Source organism: Ctenopharyngodon idella, chromosome 2, assembly GCF_019924925.1.
Source record: "Ctenopharyngodon idella isolate HZGC_01 chromosome 2, HZGC01, whole genome shotgun sequence".
Lineage (NCBI taxonomy): Eukaryota > Metazoa > Chordata > Actinopteri > Cypriniformes > Xenocyprididae > Ctenopharyngodon > Ctenopharyngodon idella.
Window position 1 is genome coordinate 34,089,604 of NC_067221.1, and position 19,416 is coordinate 34,109,019.

The following is a 19,416-nucleotide window of genomic DNA, read 5'->3' on the forward strand; positions in this document are numbered from 1 at the left end:
TTGTATACACTTTTTTCCCAACCAAAGTTTACTGTATTTGCTGTGAAGTGCCCTAACCTGGCAATTGTGTAGCTGTATTAAAGGTTGACCTAATTATTCTCTCTTCATGTTGGTCTCCAGGGTGAGAACCCCATTTACAAGAGTGCTGTGACAACGGTGGTCAACCCTAAATATGAGGGCAAGTAATGGACAAATCTGTCCATCTCCAAGCAACACTGTATGCAGAACAATTCAAGAGGAACGGAAGAGTTGAAGTTCACTTCTTTTTTTTTTTTTGTTTGTTTTTAAATCACCTTTTGGCTGTGCATTTGCCACTGTTCAGTATAATCCTTTAACCTGTGTTTCTATGCATTGTTTTGGAACTGTACAGTATGTATAAACTTGAGTTTTTACTTTTTATGCAATTTTAGACAATTTCAGTTTTGATTTTTAGCCACAGATCTGCCTTGTTTTTTTCATAAATGGTAAAACCAGTTGTGTTGGGTTAGATGACAGGGATTTTGTAAGTAAGATGTGGTCAAGAGTGCATTAAGAATGTTATACAAAAAGACAAGACACAATTACCAGAACCACCTGCTTTAGTCCAATATCTAGTTGATCATTAGAGTCAGTTTGTGTCTTAAGATGGTACAGGAAATTTTCTGAACCTGTGGATGGAGTGTCCTGTCACTGGTATAGTAGGTAACTGTAGCGGACCACTGCTGTTTGTACACATGGTGCTTTTAATGTAGACGCATATGTCGTCTGCATAATTCTGGGTGATTTGTGTCCAGTCTATAATGTTTAGGTCTGTGTGACCTATGGATCTGTGTGCTCACGTCGCCTTTCTTTGGTCTGCGAGTCAGATGGTTTAGTGACCTTTTTTTTATTATTTTTTTATTGTCCATTTTGGATTTATTAATGTGCACAGATTAGTATCTTTTTAATTTTCACAAAATAATAGACAACATTTGTTGTAATTTCATATATCAAGTGTTTGATTCAAATGCCTTTGACTTGGCAACATTTGAGTTGTTTGAAATATGTTAGAGGGACATTTTCTGTGAATGGAACAATCAACTATATTATTATATTGAAAGCATAAGTGTAAAGTCATATGAAAAGATCTTCAGGTTTTAGATTTGTTATAAGAATGAGGAAATGAAATCTCAGGTCCCGAATTTCTCTTTCACTGATGCCAAATATTTACGTCTACTGTGCAAGACCCATATTTTGTTGTTTCTGTTAGTCTCCATAAGTGGATTTGCTTCAAATCTGTTTTTGTAATATAACATTGTTCATAAATAAGCCTAACTGCTCAAATTATTGTTTGTAAAGATCAGTGTTATATGGAAGATAATTTTTTTTTTTTTTTTTTTTTTACTTTTTTTCTTTAAAGCTATTAAAAGCTTAATCACGTTACACACACAATTTGCATTTGCAAAAAGTGCCTTTTTCTCTTTTTTTTTTTTGTTTTTGTTTTTGCATCATGCCCACTGTCTTTTGTGTCTAGGAGTTATTTATTAAAATAAAGAACCCAAAACACTGGAGTGCATTCTCATCTGTGTTTGTGGGTCAGCATGGTTTATAATGCAATGTAAGGTCTTTATATTCTAATATGGAGATTTAAAATGTTTACACAGTTTGAGTATGTATGTTTTTGTAAGCAATGTGAATTCTTACACCAAACCGCTGGTATTTGTGCATTATGACTGTTTAGAATTCATCAGAATAGCTTAATACTCACTAAATATTGCGCAGTGTACACTATAAACTATACACTGCCTGCTATTTACTACTTAAAGGGTTAGTTCGCCCAAAAATGAAATTTATGTCATTAATTACTCACCCTCATGTCGTTCCACACCCATAAGACCTTCGTTCATCTTCAGAACACAAATTATGATATTTTTGATGAAATCCAAGAGGTATATGACTCTGACGTAGAACATGGAAGCGCTGGACGTAAACAACGTATGAGAATGACACAGAAGAGAAGAGATTATTCTACAAAGTCGTTTTTGTTTTGTTTTTGCGCACAAAAAGTATTCTCGTCGCTTTGTAAAATTAAGGTTGAACCACTGCAGTCATGTCGACTGTTTTAACGATGTCTTTAGTACCTTTCTAGACCTTGAAAGTGGTGATTATATTGCTGTCTATGGACGAGTAATATATCTCTCGGATTTCATCAAAAATATCTTTATTTGTGTTCCGAAGATGAACGAAGGTCTTACGGGTGTGGAACGACATGAGAGTGAGTACCTAATGACAGAAATTTTATTTTTGGGTGAACTAACCCTGTAAAACCATAGACTCAATTTCCATAATAAATATTTAACAGCTCCATATCCCATCTGGGTATTCAATGCATATCTTGCATGCTTTATGTAAGCAATAAGGTACGAGAGGCTGTGCTGTATCGTGAATAAGTCTCGGCTGAAGGGCGTTGTTAGGCACGACGCGAAGCAGAGTGCCTGCAACCCCTTCAGCCGTGACTTATTCATGATACAGCACTAGCCTTGAGTACCTTATTGCTTTTATAAAGCATTTAGCACACAATACAAATATTAAAGCCAAAAATATGTATCAATGCAACTTTAATTAAGTAAACTTTCACTAAATGCCTTCATTCCGCCGAAAAAAATAGTCCCTGACCGTGAACAACAATAGAAGTTACATTATTATGCCATTAGATGGCGGCTAAGACTGTCTTCATGAGTGTGTCAGTCAGTAGCGAAGACTTTTACATTGAAAAGACTGAATTGTTGTGAACACGGAACAAGACACAACTGACAAATGCTTTGACTAGCGCTGTCAGTCACGGGAAACCCCTTAACTGTTAAAAGGACAAGATATTGCAGCAAACAGATATTTTATTATGAACATAGGACTGACCTGAAGGAAAATACTAAATCTGAATGGTAATAAACTCGCTCACTCAATCTCTTTCTCACAATACTCCTCTACATAATACAGTAAGCTTCAATGAACAATATCAATTGAGAACATACAGTTTACATTGCTAAGAGTGGTTGCTAAGGATGTTATGTAGTGATACACAGAACTGTTGGATGAAGCGGTCATAGCCGTGTTTTATTGTGAATAAAACACAGCTATTGACCAATCAGAATCAACGACTGGAACTAACCGTTTTATAAACTTAAGTAGTAAGTTAGAATGCTATTGGAAACACAGGCAATATGTGGTTTTCCCAATGATCTTTCATGCACAACTAATAGTGTTTGAGAGTCCTTTCATGTCACTGCTACATATCTGATTGGTTGGATGTTTCAGAATAAACTGCACTTTATGTGATTTTGTAGAGAGGTTAAAGGTCACAAGATTCAGCAAACTATGCAAGGCCTGTTTTAAATGCTAAAAAAAAAAGATATGTGATAACCATGTTCTTATTAAAGTTTTGTGATGCATTATGAAAAATATTTTATATAAAATTATATAAATTATATAATTATAATTAGTTAGAATTATTTTGACTTTATGCCTGATGCTAGTCACTTCTCTCTTTTCCTAATGTGAGTCTGTTCTGGAGGAGGAGCCTCACTCTGACATGTCCTGCCCAAACCACACAACCCTTCAATTTGTATTTCCTGTGTGTTTGTAAGGTGTGAGACTGCTGCTGCTTCTGTTCACACGCCTCACACACACTCAAGCACAAACCGTGTGCTGTTTCAAAAAACATTCTTCAAATGCTTACAGGACTATTAAGGTGTACTGTAACCTGGAGTGTAACTCAAGACATCAGGAAAAGTTGATCATATCAACATTTATATCATAAACACACATCTCTCGAATGAGCCTTAGGAGCATGTGTTAAGGTAAGTAAGCTTTTTTCCCCCTATTATTTATTTATACTTGTTTTAAAATGGACATGAAATCTCATGACATTTTACTAGTCACAGAATATGCAAGTAAATATTGTGTTTGTATGTTTGTCAGATCAAAACTGTTCAAGCAAATCCATATAACAAGGCAACTTACAACAATGTAAATCAGGGATCAATCATTTATGCTGATATGACTTTATTCTGACATTATATATGTGTGTGTGTGTGTGTGTGTGTATGTAGCCTATATGTATTTGTATATTAATCGGAGTAGCAGACAAGTAAGAGCCTGTTTCCTGGGGCTGCTTTTGCTTTCTCAATATCTTATTTGTTATCAAAGTCAATGATTAACTGTCTCTTTCATTGTTCCGAGTCAGAGACACTCCTGTCTGTTTTTCTTTTTTTTAACGGAAACCTACTTTTTGGTGCAAAGAATGATATATTTCTTAAACTGAAAATGTATTTAAAAAAATATATTGAACAATCATTCACAGTAAAGTTTGCCATGTGAGTGTCAGACAAGGATTTTGTGTATTTGCAAATAAGTGATTAGTCTCTCTCTCTCTCTCTGCCTGATGTGTTTCTATGTAATTTATGAGGTTCTTCTGCATTTAGATGGATATGAGGGTGCTGTTAATATCAGCTCTGCTAGGATTTGTCTCTCATGTCAGAGCAAAAACAGGTAATACAAGTCATTTATTGCCAACAACACAGCTACTTTCTATAGCCTTAGGGGACATTCTTTTAATGTTTAGGTTTATGAGTTTATCTCATAGTAATATTGTGGGAATAAGTGAACTGCTTCAACATAAATGTACAAAGAAAAAAAACGTATTCTTCAAAATAGCTAGTTGTTAGTATTTTCTTTTCATAATGCTTTAGTCGCTGGGAAATTATGATTTAATAGTCTCATGTAACCTTGTAAAATGTTAGATCCTGTCTTCTAAAGTAGTTGTGTATTTGTTTTGCACTCAGACAGTTTATGCATTTCTGAAAATCCCAAAACATGTGGGGAGTGTATCCTGATCGGGCCACAGTGTGTGTGGTGCAAAGATCCTGTGAGTTATTTTGATTGTCACTTGATTGTCAACTTCTCGTCTGACTCTGAAAGAGTTCACTGGAACATGTGAACTTAGCAAGTCTCTGCTTGCATCTTAACAGGATTTCAAATCTTCACGCTGTGATGAAAAGGAGTCTCTGCAAAAGGCTGGTTGCACTCCACTCGGCATAGAAAACCCCCGAGGAAATGTCACCACCGACAAGAACAAAACTCTCACAAGTCGTACAATTGAGGGAGGGAATCTGAGGCTTGAAGAGATCACCCAGATTCAGCCACAGAAACTCACCCTGAGACTGCGATCAGGTACTGGACCCCACCTGGGAACTAAAACATCACAGGATGTGTTGTGAAATATGAATCAGGACAAATTCATTCAAATTTACATTTCTGTCATCATGTATTCACCTTCATGTTCTTCCAAAACTGTATGGCTGAATCCGAAATTGCACCCTAAACCCTCAATCACTATTCCCTACGTTAGTCCACTAATACAGTTCACTTGAAGGAGTGAATGAAAACGAGTGAGCAAATTCACACAGCGTTGAGAGTACATCGCCTTTACACTCGTTATTGCAGTGCAATGTGTGGGATAGAGTGAGCGCACTCAATAACATCCACTATGGTTTTGGACACTACAACAAATGGCTTTGTCCTCAAATAATGCCCTATTTAAGGTGTGGGGGGGTGATTTCGGATTCAGCCTATTTATTTCTTCCATGGACCACAAAAGGAGAATTTCTGAATAATATATTGGCCAAATTACTTAAAATATGTGAAGTGAATAAGGACTGAGAGTTTGCCTGTGAATAAAAAATGACCAAAAAACCAAAAAAGCATGAAAGTTCTATAAATTTGGTCCATGCCATATTCAAAGTTATTTAAAACGATATGTTAGCTTTGTAAGAGAAACGGGCCGAAATGCTGCCTTCACGTGCTATCAGAATGATCGTAAATAGTTAAAATTTTTTGACATGAACGCCCTCTCAAGTCGTATTTACCACTGGGAAATTTGGATACCAAGTTCCCAAGATGGGTGGGCCATATACTTTAAATGTGACCGTGGAACACAAAACCAGTCATAAGTCGCACGGATATATTTGTGTCAATAGCCAACAATACATTGTATGGGTCAAAATTATCGATATTATCGATATATTTTCTTTTATGCCAAAAAATCATTAGGATATTAAGTAAAGATCATGTTCCATTAGGATATTTTGTAAATTTCCTACCGTAAATATATCAAAAATGTATTTTTGTGAGTGGATATGCATTGCTAAGGACTTCATTTGGACAACTTTAAAGGTGATTTTCTTGCACCCTCAGATTCCAGATTTCCAAATAGTTGTATCTCGGCCAAATATTTTCCTATCCTAACAAACCATATCAATGTGGTCCAGAATATGGCAGAGGTGAGATTTCTTCTTTTTTTTTTTTTTTTATTGTAACCACTTACAAACAGACAAACAAACAAGGTACATAATCAAATCACTGAATATAACAACATATGATCAGCCATAGGTTGAGCATAGCTAGTAACAAACAGAGATCACAATAATACACAAATAATAAATAAATTATAATAAAAATATATATATAAATCAAAAGGGGCTTTTTAAATTAATTTATACGTGTCCAAAAGAGAAATCAACTTGAGGGATTTCTTGTTTTTAACCAATTTTAAATATTTGCACAAGAGTTTAACCTCATTCATCCACTGGTTAAAGTTAGGTTTAGATTTAAACCATGTGCACTTATGAATGAAAAACTTTCCAAGACATAAAAAAAAAAAAAAAAATTAATAACAAAATCAAACTCTTTGTTTTCCAGACAAATACCAAACCTAATTATCTTTACAGTAAGGGGTGGGAGTTCAAGGCGGAGGCGAGATTGTTGCTGTGACTGCTATTCTTATTTTTATTTTTTGTCTTCCACAGCCGCTACATCTCTTTTGTCTTGCCATTAAAGTACTGCAGTGTATATTTACATATATAAGTAATCATTTGAAGCGTATTATATGTTTTATACACAGCGAAAATAGCCTGTATTTGATAGAAATTCCAGAATTGTCAGCAAGTTGACTATCTAGAATCTCGATAGCGCAATGAGTGTTTATGGTTTCCAATTAATGGGAAGCAAAATATTATTTTGGTTTTAAAAGATTTTGCCAATAAATAGGCAAGAATAACCTGTCCTCCATGATTCCTGTTCTTTCCGACAACAATGCACTTGAATACGTCAAGCTCGTAATCACGCATTCAGAAGTGGTGAGTAGGAAATTTCCGATAGCTCGTGAAGGCAAGGCAGCATATTCATTGAAAATCTTCGCGAGAGAAACAGCGATTCTGGCTGTGTCTGAAAACTGGAAAATACTGCCTTCGGAGGACACATTTCAAGGTAGGAAGGCATCAAGGCACGTCCGAATCCAATGTTAACTTCACTTTCTGTTTCCTGAGATACCTTCATCTGATCGATTTTTGAAGGCAGCATAGATGTATCCTTCGCTGCCTTTGATATCCCACAATCCTGTGCTTTCCATTCTGTGACAGTCGAGCTAGAAAATTAAAGATGGCGTCCGAAAGTTGCTGGTCAGTTTGTGAGTAAATGTAGCCTACGTTTTTGACCAACATTTTCCACTCCTGATGTCATTTCTAGCGAGAAATTACTACTGTAGTAATTAAATATTTGTTTAGTTCTCACCAAAGCTCGTGCTATTTTGCAGTAAATCATTAAACTGTTACGCTGCCTCAGAAGATTGTCCAAAATCAGTTTCGTGAGGTGCCTTCATGCACAAACGCTGCCTTACAAGTCATTACCTGATAAGGCAGCGAAGCAACAAGATAGCTGCCTAGGTTTTCGGATGCAGCCTCTGATTCATGTTTGAATCTTTCTTTTGAGTCAAATCTTTTCAATGAATCAGCTGATCTAATGACTTGTTCACGAATCGAACTGATTTGTTCTCGAGTTCAACTCACGAAGATTAATTTGTCTGTTCGACAAACAGAGCTGTCATATAACTTAAGATGTGTAATTTTATGCTCAAATTGAATGGACGTCTTTCGCGATATTTTATGATGCTTTTCACTTGCATTAGCCTATAGAAAAAAGATGACCAGGATTTACATTTTGTATTCTGCATAAGCAAGGAAAAGGTCATACAGGTTTTCAGCAACATGAGGGTGAATAAATGATTTTATTTTATTTATTTACTTATTTATTTTTTACTAATAAGTGAACTACTTTATTAATGTAGTAAAGCTAATAAAAATCTCAGTTTACCTAAAAAGTTGTAAATTGCTGATAGCATATTGTACATTTTATGACCAAAAAACAAACTGTTTTCGGGGGAAAAAAAGTAAAACATTTTTATCAAGATTATTTGAGCTCACATGAGAAGTGGCATGTGACTGATATTTCTTTTTCTCATTCTGTCTTTTTCACTCTACAGATGAGCCACAGAAGTTTACTCTCAAGTTCAAGAGGGCAGAGGATTATCCCATCGATCTTTACTTCCTGATGGACCTCAGTGACTCTATGCGAAGTAATCTTGAGAATGTCAAGAACCTTGGAGCTGACCTTGCCAGGGAGATGCGGCACATCACTAAAGACCTGCGGATCGGTTAGGAGGACACAGTCTCACATTCACACCTGTGTATGATTTTAAAACTGCTAAATGATCTGCTAACTCTTGCTCTCAGGTTTTGGTTCTTTCTTGGAGAAGCTTGTAATGCCTTTCATTCTGAAGACGCCAAAGTATCTGCAGAACCCATGTTTTCCAAACGACTGCACAGCACCCTTCAGCTACAAAAACGTCCTGAGCTTGACCAACGACAGCGCATTGTTCACCCAAGAAGTCAGCAAACAGAAAACCTCTGGAAACCTGGACTCTCCTGAGGCAGGATTTGATGCAATCATGCAAGCTGCTGTCTGCACGGTGGGTCGAGTTCAGCATTCCATAAATGCCACAGAACTACAGGCAAAGTCTCCAGTACATGTTAGCACATGCATTGTTGTAGTACATGCCCTGGGAATGGCTTCTTTTTGTTCCAGTAAAATACTTTTTCAAATGGTAAACACGTCCAGTTTAGAAATCTAGTTGAATGCACATTTTCAGATAATGTATACACCATCTTTATATACTGGTTCTTCTGACTGTAGCCTGAGGGTTCTGATTTAATTTTCAAAAACTAACCATGTAGTCAACATGTGATTGAGCCTATGTAAAATAAGAAACACACTCTAATTAATCAATCATGAGTCATAGGGAGCAGCATGCTTTAGCCACTGAACAAGTTTTGACAAAACCTTACCATGTTCTGTCTGCTGTGTTTTGATTGTTTCTCAGAAAGAGATTGGCTGGAGGAACGTCACTCGTCTCCTTGTGTTTTCCACGGATGCTGGATTCCATTTTGCTGGAGATGGAAAATTGGGGGGCATTGTTCATCCAAATGATGGGAAATGCCATCTTAGCAATAATATGTACACCGTGAGCAACTACTTTGTAAGTGTGAGAGTTTTACAGCAAGATAGAAGATAGATAGATAGATAGACAGGCAGACAGACAACTGGAAATGTCAGAGTGTCTTTCATTTCAGTTATTTTCTGCAGGACTACCCCACTATCTCTCAGCTGGTAGACACTCTGAGTGACAACAACATTCAGACCATCTTTGCTGTGACAGAGCAATTCCAGGCTCTTTATCAGGTGTGTGTGCATGCATGTTTTATATCTTCTCCTGATTGCAACAACATCATATTTATCATCTCATAATATAAGCATCAGATTTAACTCAAATTGTAGTCTGTGTTGATTCATGGTGTATATGTGTGTGCACAATAGGAGCTCTCTGATCTAATCCCTAAATCAACAGTGGGGACACTGTCTGCCTCCTCTACCAATGTCATCCAGCTCATCATTGATGCCTATAATGTGAGTACAAGTTATGTATCAAATGTCTATCAAGTGTGAAGTTATGGTTGGCTGTGGTCAGCTTTAGTTCCTTTTACAGTTCAAAAGAAAAGAAGCTAAAACCGCTGTTATTTTTCACTTGCGCACAAAGGAATTCACTTTACAGCCAGTTTCCATGTATTGAGGTTGTTCATAATTCATAGTTCTTAAAGTGTGACCAGGGGCCAGTTGCATAAAATGCTAAAAATAGTCTTACAAGTTAGACATCAAATTTGTTTCTTTAAGACCGTTCATAGCTTTTTTAAATAAGTTACATAAAGCCGTAGATTGGCCTAATTTGATACAGAAAAGTAAGACTGACCGCCCCTTGACTAAACTACTAGAGCTTAAAGGATTAGTTCACTTTTTCTGATAATTTACTCACCCCCATGTCATCCAAGATGTCTATGTCTTTCTTTCTTCAGCCGAAAAGAAATGTTTTGAGGAAAACATTCCAGGATTTTTCTCCATATAGTGGACTTCAATGGCTACCGACGGACTGAAGGTCCAAATAGCAGTTTCAGTGCAGCTTCAAAGAGCTCTACACAATCCCAGCCGAGGAATAAGGGTCTTATCTAGCGAAACGATCTGTCATTTTCTAAACAAATGCTTTTAACCACAAATGCTCGTCTTGCACTAGCTCTGCGATGCGCCATGCATTACGTAATCACATTGGAAAGGTCACGCGTCCAACATCGTTGTTTTACCTTTTATTGTAAAGCGCGTTAGTCTTTGCACGTTCGCTTTGTAGACACTTGCTCAGTACTTCCGCCTACGTCACGCGTGACCTTTCCAACGTGATTACGTAATATGTGGCGCATCGCAGAGCTAGAGCAAGATGAACATTTGTGGTTAAAAAGTATATAATTAGGCCCCGAGCACCGATGGCGTGAGGACCCTATTGTAATTGCTCAGCCAATTATTCTTCTTCTCCAAAATAAATCACATTTTTGAGGGCCTAAACATGCTCGAAAACTCATGAAACTTTGCACACGCATCAGAAGTGGTGAAAATGTATGTCTGATATGGGTTTCAGAATTAGGTGTGGCAAAATGGCTCAATAGTGCCACCTACAAAATTTCAATTAAGCGCCCTTCACACTACGTTTCACGTACAAGTATGAAATTCGGTAGACACATGTAACAGCCCAATACCGTCAAAAAAGCCCCTGGGTGCAAAATCTGTAAACCCAACAGGAAGTGAGATATTTTGAATTTTCTCTGCAAAATTTTGGCAGTTTTTGCCATTTCCACACGTTCTACTTTAACGAACTTCTCCTAGAGCTTTAATCAGATCAACATCATATTTGGTCAGTCTAATCTTGAGGCCTTAGTGATGTTAAATCTTGAGTCTTCGTTAAAGGGCGCGTCCGTGGCGGCCTGACAAAGTCTGATGTTTTGCCATGAAAGAGGAAGCTGTTGTAAGTCAGGCATACAATGTCCGATCTGCCCCAAACTTCACATGTGTGATAAGAGTCCTGGCCTAAACACATCTACATGCCAATATTCAGTTAGCCATAGCGCCACCTGCTGGCAACAGGAAATGGCATGCTTTACACTGTAATTCACTCCCAGAAACACATTTCAATATGCCACGAAGTGCCAAACATACTAAAAACACGGTAAATCATGCAACACTTGGCTAAATGCTAATGGATGCGATTAACACCACGAAACAGGAAGTTGTTGTAACTCAGGCATACAATGTCTGATCTGCTCCAAACTTTACATGTTTGATAATAGTCCTGGCCTGAAGACATCTACATGGCAATATTCAGTTACAGTCAAAGTGCCACCTGTTGGCAGCAGGAAGTGTGGCACTTTGAAATGACTTTGCCATAATTCTCCTGTATTCACTCGCTTACATCCATGTCGCCCACTGTTCACTGTTTTCCTGATGCCAACGAGTGGCGGTGAGCCCGGGTGCGAGGGCCCTTTCATCGCTGCTTGCAGCTTTAATTTTTATTTGTTTTTAGAATATGACTGATCGTTTTGCTAGATAAGACCCTTATTCCTCGTCTGGGATTGTGTAGAGCCCTTTGAAGCTGCACTGAAACTGCGATTTAGACCTTCAAATCATTGGTAGCCGCTGAAGTCCTCTATATGGAGAAAAATTCTGGAATGTTTTCTCAAAAATCTTAATTTCTTTTCGACTGAAGAAAGAAAGACAAACATTTTAGATGACATGGGGGTGAGTAAATTATCAGGAAATTTTAATTCTGAAGTGAACTAATCCTTTGACATTGTCTTAACATATGTTTATGCAACCGGCCCCAGAAAAATAAGAAGTATAAAGTAATAGTTCACCCAAAAAAGAAAGCTTTAATCATTTTCTCAGCCTAATGTCATTCTAAACCCATATGACTTTCTCTCATCTGTGAAAAACATAATTAGATATTTTGAATTATTGAATTTCAAAATATCTTCTTTTGTATCCCACATAAGAAAGACATTCATACAGGTTTAGAACGATGATGATGAGGCTGAGTAAACAGAATTGTCAAGAGTGAGCTATGAATATTTATATTTTCCCAGCACTAATATAATCTTTGTGTATAATTCTGTCTATCAGTCTTTGTCCTCAGAGGTCATTCTTGAGAACAGCAAGCTGCCTGATAATGTGTCCATCTCCTACGTCTCCCACTGCAAGAATGGAGTGAGCAGAAAAGAAGAACATGGGCGAACGTGCTCCAACATCTCCATTGGGGATGAGGTGAGAGAGTGAATGCAATAAATGCTATCTGAACTTGTCCGTGCATGTAAAGGAACTAACTGTGCTAACTGTAGCTCAGGACAGAAGCTTGTCGCTCTTTCCATATGGCAGCAAACTTCTAGCTCATTCCCATTCACCAATCCTCTTCTAGTTTGCGTACTTCTAAGACACGTTCTAATTGAGACAGAGTAGTCGAAGATGCTAGGATGAATTTCTTCTTATTTGAAATATAGCCAACCTGACTTTGTCTGTCAAGCAAAGGAGCTACAGCAATAATGAAATTGTGAAAGGAAAGACTAGGAGAGGAGGGCAATATGTGGGAAACAGGAGCCTAAAAATAATAGAATCAAAACTAGTTCCAACTAGCTATCTTTGTTTTCTATTCTGTGCAAATCAGTGCGAAAACAATCAATGCGGATAATCTGATGGTATGTAGGTTTTTAGCTGACATACTACAATCTGAAGTGCACTATATGAAATAATTTGACATAATGCGAATCGGAGAAAATAACGTGCAACTCTCCAGCTGATCTGCTGCATCCTGTAGGAAACTCCGATCTCTATCGCTTAGTTAGATCTGATGCTTCTGTATGTGAGCTCTCAACCAATGATACACAGGAGCTACGCAAAGGACCGCCTCCCTCACTTCCATGTTGCACATGGAAAAGTAAAGATAAGAAGGTTCATTAGTTAACCTTCATATTCTCTTTGGGGTCCGTTTAATGTTTACCTCATTAAAAAACATAGTTCCCTTCATCTCAGTGACATGAGATTTTGTAACTTTTGTTACATTATCTATCTAAACACACACACAAAAAACTGGGCATGTTTCGGTTGTTCTAAAGGTATTTAAAAAAAAAAAAGTCACACTCATTGTTTTCGTGGTCCGAACGGACCCCACATTGAAAATGAATGGGAAAGGAGAAAATGTAAGCTTTTTATTTTTCATTTTTTAATAAAATAAATAAATCTGCCAGAAATCTGAAAATTTCAGCAGGTGAGATGTAACACACAAAAACACACATGCACAAACACACACACACATACACAACTTCTGTTTATTTCTGCTTATTGCTATTGGTTGTATCTACATTTTTTTTTAATAACTTTTAATAAAGTTAATGTTTTTTTTTTTTTTTCAACTTTTGGTTTATTGAAATAAATATTTTGTGAATATAATCTGAGTTTTAAGGATTATTTTAGTGTCATTTTAATTATATTTTTGCAAAAATTAATTTGACAATATTGCAAAGAAACACACTCCAGTCCCCAAACAGCAAAAACAAATTCTAAACTTTCACATAAAATACTTATTTGAATGTATTTTAGTGTTTAAATATATATTTTCACAAAATACATCAAAAAAACTTGTCCTATGATCAGTTGGCCGCATCCAGAAAAATTAATGGCTCTCTATGGCCCTCTGCTGGATATATATCATCAAAACACTTTTTTTTTTCTAAAACTGTAGTTTTATTTATATGTGTGTGTGTGTATATATATATATATATATATAATCTAACCAACAGATGGCAAAATTATGCCTCCAACACCTAGATCAATATCCAGAAACAACTTATATTTAATTTAAATATAAGTATTTTATTTCAGAAAAATGCAATATTTCATATGCACGCTAGTGGTGTAGTTGAGTAATTTTGTGGTAAATAGGTAAAAACGTACCATATATCCCCCAAAACACAGCATAAATGTATAGTTGAGAAGTAAATAAAGAATGATATAATTTGTATTGAAAAAATGTATTTTTTTTTCAATCGCTCTGTTAGTTGACAGTGCATTAACTAATGTTAATAATGTTTATTAACTAATGTTAAGATTTTAATAATGTATTAGTAAATGTTGAAATTAACATTAACAAAGATTAATAAATGCTGTATAAGTGCAGTTCATTATTAGTTCATGTTAACTAATGTAGTTAACTAATGTTGAACCTTATTGTAGTTTTACCAGATAAATAAATATGGAAATAAATACATGTTGCAATAAATAATTATAAAAATAAATGAATGCATAAATAAACAAATATAAAAATACATGAAAAAAGGAAAGAATAAATAAAAGAATAAAAAATAAATGTGAAAATAAATACAGAAAATAATAAATGAAGGAAAAAGTTCTTTCATTTAATTAAAATGAATTATATTTGTTTTATCAAGTCAATTATCTATTTATTTTTATGTTTATTTATTTTTTTATTTTTAATTTCTGCAGGTTTGGTCCTCCCTACAAACACCCTAATGTACATTACTGATAACAAAAGGACAAGAAATAAAATAATCTATATAGAATATAATCATGTGATGTGTCACAGAGGGACTTCTGGAAATGTCCTTTAACTGTTTTTCACTATAAATTATATGGTGATTCATAGTTTTTACTTGCATAAACCATAAATTTGACAGTATTTTACTGTAAAATTACATATAATGTGATGTTAAACCATTTACAGTTTTTCCACCACATATAGTAAGGTAACTTGCAGTTAACCATTTAACAGGTTTTTACTCTTTTTATTTTTTTTTATTTTTATTACAGTGCACAATTTTTTAGTGAATCTTTAAATGTGCACAAAAAGCTTCTGTCTTGTAATGTGCACAAGGCCTTAGCATTTTAAAGATTGTGGCACAAATACAAGTTTTTGTTTCCCTGTACACCCTGCTGGCTATTTCTATTTCTATAAATGATGGAATGGAAAGCAATGTGTTGTGCCTCATAGGTGAAGTTTGATATAGAAATCAAGGCTACGGGTTGTCCATCCAATGGTAAGTCAGAGACGATAAAGATCAAACCACTGGGCTTCAACGAGGAGGTAGAGATTGTCCTCAACTTCATCTGTGAATGTGAGTGTCACAAAGACGGAATCCCAAACAGCTCAGCGTGTCACTTCGGCAACGGTACCCTGGAGTGTGGAGTATGCAGGTTTGAGAAGTTGTCACTCTCTCTCATATGCAAATGCAGAAAAGTACTAAGTATGATAATCATTCTGATTCAATGTTTTCTTTCTCATATCAGGTGTAATAAAGGCCGATTAGGCAGATTGTGTGAGTGCAGCCAAAATGAGGTCAAAACAGATGATTTGGATGCAAACTGTCGCAAAGATAACGGCACAGACATCTGCAGCAACAATGGAGAATGTGTCTGTGGAACGTGCGAGTGTAAGAAAAGAGACAACCCAGAGGAGAGATACAGCGGAAAGTTCTGTGAGTGCGACAACTTCAGCTGCGACCGCTCCAACAACAAGCTCTGTGGAGGTATGACTCTTTGAGGGTTTGCAATTCTGTCTTTTACCTGACCTTATTTATTTATTATAAATTTTAATGTCGTTGTAAATGAATTCTGCCATTTTATGTTAAAATGCATACACACTTCTCCTAAATTAAAAATATAGAACATAGTTAAAATCAACATGAAATGGCATTCACATCCCATTTTAGTTAGAAAATTTATTTCTCTAGCATTTATTTAGTTTTTTCTTAAATAGCAACCATTTTGATTTCATGTTGACGTTAATGGACTAAAAAGCTGTTGCGTTTGCTTGAACACCGCAAAGAAATATTTTCTTACTCAGTATTGTTGTGTTGTTTTCCAGTACAAATATCTAAACATTCTTAAATCAAGATACATTAACTGAATATGACAAAATGACTTAAGATATTGATTCTTGTGTGAAAAATGTATAGAAATATCACTTACTTTTAAAATGAACTTAATTCTAAGAAAAAACAAGATTATTTTTCTTTTCCCATTGACAGATATTTTTCTTTTTTTAAACTAAATCACTAAATTTTGATTTATTTCATTGTCATTTCATTGTCAAGTAAAGGTATCTTGAATTAAGAATGTTTAGATTTTTGTACTGGAAAACAAGAAAAATACTACGTAAGAAACATTTTTTTTTTTTTTATTCAGCCAATTAGGATGGTTTTATCACTAAGGCATCCTTTTCCCCACAGGTCATGGTCGATGTGAGTGCAAAAAGTGTATCTGTGATGCTAACTACACCGGCAGTGCGTGCGAATGCTCTCTGGACACCTCCACCTGTCTGGCCAGTAACAAACAGATCTGTAACAGTAAGGGCACCTGCGAGTGCGGCGTGTGTAAATGTTCCGATCCAAAGTATGAGGGTCCGACATGTGAAATCTGCCCAACATGCCCCAGAGTTTGCACTCAATACAAGTGAGTTATTGGCAGAACACTTGCTAACGAGGTTAGGCTAACATAGCTAACCGAGTGGGTGTAATTACTCATTTTTGTATCTGAATAACTTTTCTTTTAATTTCAGTGGTGCTCCAAAACAGAGCACTAAAGCAGCACTAAATAAAGCACTAAACTGTGTGTTTTTCCTTCAAGGGATTGTGTTGAGTGCAAACAGTTTGGTCCGGATAGCAAGAAACATATATGTGAGAAAGATTGCAGCAACTTCACTATTAAAGTAGTGAAGAATAAGGAGGATCTTCCTCAGTCCAGCGACCAGCAACACATCAATGACTGCAAAGAGCGGGATGCTAACGACTGTTGGTTCTTCTTCACCTACGCTACCAAGAGTGATGACAAAATTGAGGTCCATGTGGCTGAAAAAAATGGTAAATGATGGACAAATGTTGCCAAGTACCAGTATGAAATATTTTTTGCAAATATTAATTGATTTTATTGTTTAAAGTCTCCATGAAATCATAATAGATAATTCTTATTTTTATGGAATATTGTAGTGCTTCATAAATGTAAACCTAATTTATATTATTATTATTGTTATAAGTCACCAAAAAATCAAAATTGAATATTCTTAATTTTTATAGAATATTGCAGTGTTTATTATAAATGATTTATCCATTTTCTTTTACCTTGTAATATTTAATCAAAAACATTAGCTTTTCCTCCCCCTTACAACGACGTCTTTTCTCTGACATGTGCATTTTTTCTCATTCGAGAAGCTGTTGTTCAGAAGCTTGTTTCCGCCACTGAATAAAAAATAAAAAAGGTAACTGCGACTTTTTATTTCGCAATTGCCTTTTTACTAAGAATCGAGTGATATTACCTCACAATTGTGAGTTCGAAAGTCAGAATTGCATGATATAAAGTCAGAATTGCAAGATATAAAGTCGCAATTGCGTGAATTCTGACTTATTTTCTGAGAATTGAGTTTATATTTTACAATTCTGACTTTTTCTCAGAATTGTTTATATCTCACAATTCTGACTTCATAACAAGCAATTGCAAGTCAGAATTGTGAGGTATAAACTCGCAATTCTGAGAAAAAAAGTCTGTTCTGTTCCTCAGAATTGGACTTTATAACTTGCAATTGCGAGTTTATATCTCACAATTCTGAGAAAAGAAGTCAAAATTGCAAGATATAAACTCAGAATTGCGAAGAAAAAGTAAGAATTGTCAGTTTATAACTTGTAATTCTGACTTTATTTCTCGCAATTGTGACTTTATATCCCACAATTCTGAGAAATGAAGTCAGAATCGCAAGATATAAACTCACAATTGCGAAAAAAAAAGAAGAATTGTGAGTTTATAACTTGTAATTCTGACTTTATTTCTCGCAACTGTGAGTTTATATCTCGCAATTCTGACATTATAACTCACAATTGCGAGTTTATATCGATTATGTGATATCGATACCTATTATGAGAAAAGAAGTCAGAATTGCGATATGTAAACTTGGAATTGTGAGAAAAAAAGTCAGAACTGTAAGATTAAATAGTCACAATTACGTTTTTTATTTTTTATTTAGTAGTGGAAACCATATCACTCAGATATATGTCACAATAGAGAAGAAAAGACTTTGCAACAGTCATGCAGACTTAATTTCTTAATTCATAGTTATTGATAACTAAGTTTTATCTTGTGTCCCACAATGCTTTGTGACTGTGTTGACAGAGTGTCCCTCTGGCCCTGACATCATCCCCATCGTAGCGGGTGTGGTCGCAGGAATTGTTCTGATTGGTTTAGCGCTTCTGCTCATCTGGAAGCTGCTCATGATTATTCACGATCGCAGAGAGTTTGCCAAATTCGAGAAAGAGAAGATGAATGCTAGATGGGACACGGTATGCAAATCTTTATTGATATTTATTTTTTAATATTGCAAATAAATACATTTTGTTGGGTTCATGCTGTATATGCTATGGGAAGAATATTGGGATGATAATACTCATGAATGTATGGTCTTTCTGTTTTGTTTAGGGTGAGAATCCCATCTACAAGAGTGCTGTGACAACTGTGTTGAACCCCAAATATGAGGGAAATTGATGGATCATCTGTGTAGCTTGCAGCAGTGGTTCTCAACTGGTCTTGGCTTCAGCAACCAGATTTTATATTGGTGACTTAATACAGTACCATAAACTGTATTTAATGTAGTCTGGGTCATTTGACTTTGGACCAAAATGCCCTCTCAGATGCCAACAACAAATGTTATGTTTCCTTTTAAAATTTGATAAATGTATTTATTTATCATTTTACCGTGTGCAATTAGCATTGTTTTTCCCTTCTGTCTACTATTCAATCAAATGCATTTTTAGGTCACAACCTGCCAGTTGAGAACTAATTTATAAGCTAGTTTCCTATTGCTTGATTAATTTTTTAAATGTTTATATGTAAATATTAAATTCCTCCTTTCCCTTGCTCTGGCTCTGAAATACCATATTCTCACAAGAAGTCACAACCAAGATCCACCAATGACTTCTTATTTTGACATATAAAGCCAATAAAACAGTGTTGGGTTTTACTAAATACATTCTTGACTTCTTGTGTGGGTGATTTATTTTTCTCCATGCTAATCAGTGACTGGTTGTATTTGGGGGAGGGGCATTCTCATTCTAGAGAGCAAATGATTGGACAAAAATCTGTGTA

At 35.6% G+C, this 19,416-nt stretch overlaps 2 protein-coding genes across 8 annotated transcripts in view; both read left to right on the forward strand.

Annotated features, from left to right (window-relative positions):
* The window catches only part of LOC127495450 (integrin beta-1), a 49,768-nt gene extending 48,239 nt beyond the window's left edge, over nt 1-1,529 (forward strand). For all 4 annotated transcript variants that reach the window (XM_051862339.1, XM_051862321.1, XM_051862313.1 and 1 more), the window contains one exon: nt 121-1,529. In XM_051862339.1, the coding sequence (XP_051718299.1) occupies nt 121-186 (66 nt within the window). In that variant the 3' untranslated portion in view covers nt 187-1,529. The remainder of the gene's footprint in view (nt 1-120) is intronic.
* Nucleotides 1,530-3,587: 2,058 nt separating this feature from the next.
* On the forward strand, nt 3,588-19,300 carry itgb1b.1 (integrin, beta 1b.1). Of its 4 annotated transcripts, XM_051862361.1 has the most exons (16): nt 3,588-3,815; nt 4,440-4,506; nt 4,800-4,882; nt 4,986-5,187; nt 8,333-8,503; nt 8,583-8,818; nt 9,230-9,385; nt 9,493-9,588; nt 9,724-9,813; nt 12,403-12,543; nt 15,281-15,483; nt 15,577-15,815; nt 16,518-16,740; nt 16,915-17,147; nt 18,448-18,614; nt 18,751-19,300. In XM_051862361.1, exons 2-16 carry the CDS (start codon nt 4,440-4,442, stop codon nt 18,814-18,816), a joined length of 2,373 nt encoding a protein of 790 aa, XP_051718321.1. In that variant the 5' UTR covers nt 3,588-3,815; the 3' UTR covers nt 18,817-19,300. The 4 variants fall into 4 exon arrangements, with proteins under 4 accessions (XP_051718321.1, XP_051718351.1, XP_051718332.1 ...); XM_051862391.1 differs by lacking the exons at nt 3,588-3,815; nt 4,440-4,506; nt 4,800-4,882; nt 4,986-5,187 and adding an exon at nt 6,278-6,296; XM_051862372.1 differs by lacking the exons at nt 3,588-3,815; nt 4,440-4,506; nt 4,800-4,882; nt 4,986-5,187 and adding an exon at nt 7,354-7,480.
* The last annotated feature ends 116 nt before the right edge of the window (nt 19,301-19,416 follow it).

Excerpts from the sequence above, each read along its gene's own strand:
- itgb1b.1 (XM_051862361.1), top strand. The coding sequence starts at position 4,440 with ATGGATATGAGGGTGCTGTTAATATCAGCTCTGCTAGGATTTGTCTCT. Across the intron at positions 4,507-4,799 it reads TCATGTCAGAGCAAAAACAG|ACAGTTTATGCATTTCTGAA; the intron begins GTAATACAAGTC and ends TTTTGCACTCAG. Across the intron at positions 16,741-16,914 it reads AGAGTTTGCACTCAATACAA|GGATTGTGTTGAGTGCAAAC; the intron begins GTGAGTTATTGG and ends TTTTCCTTCAAG.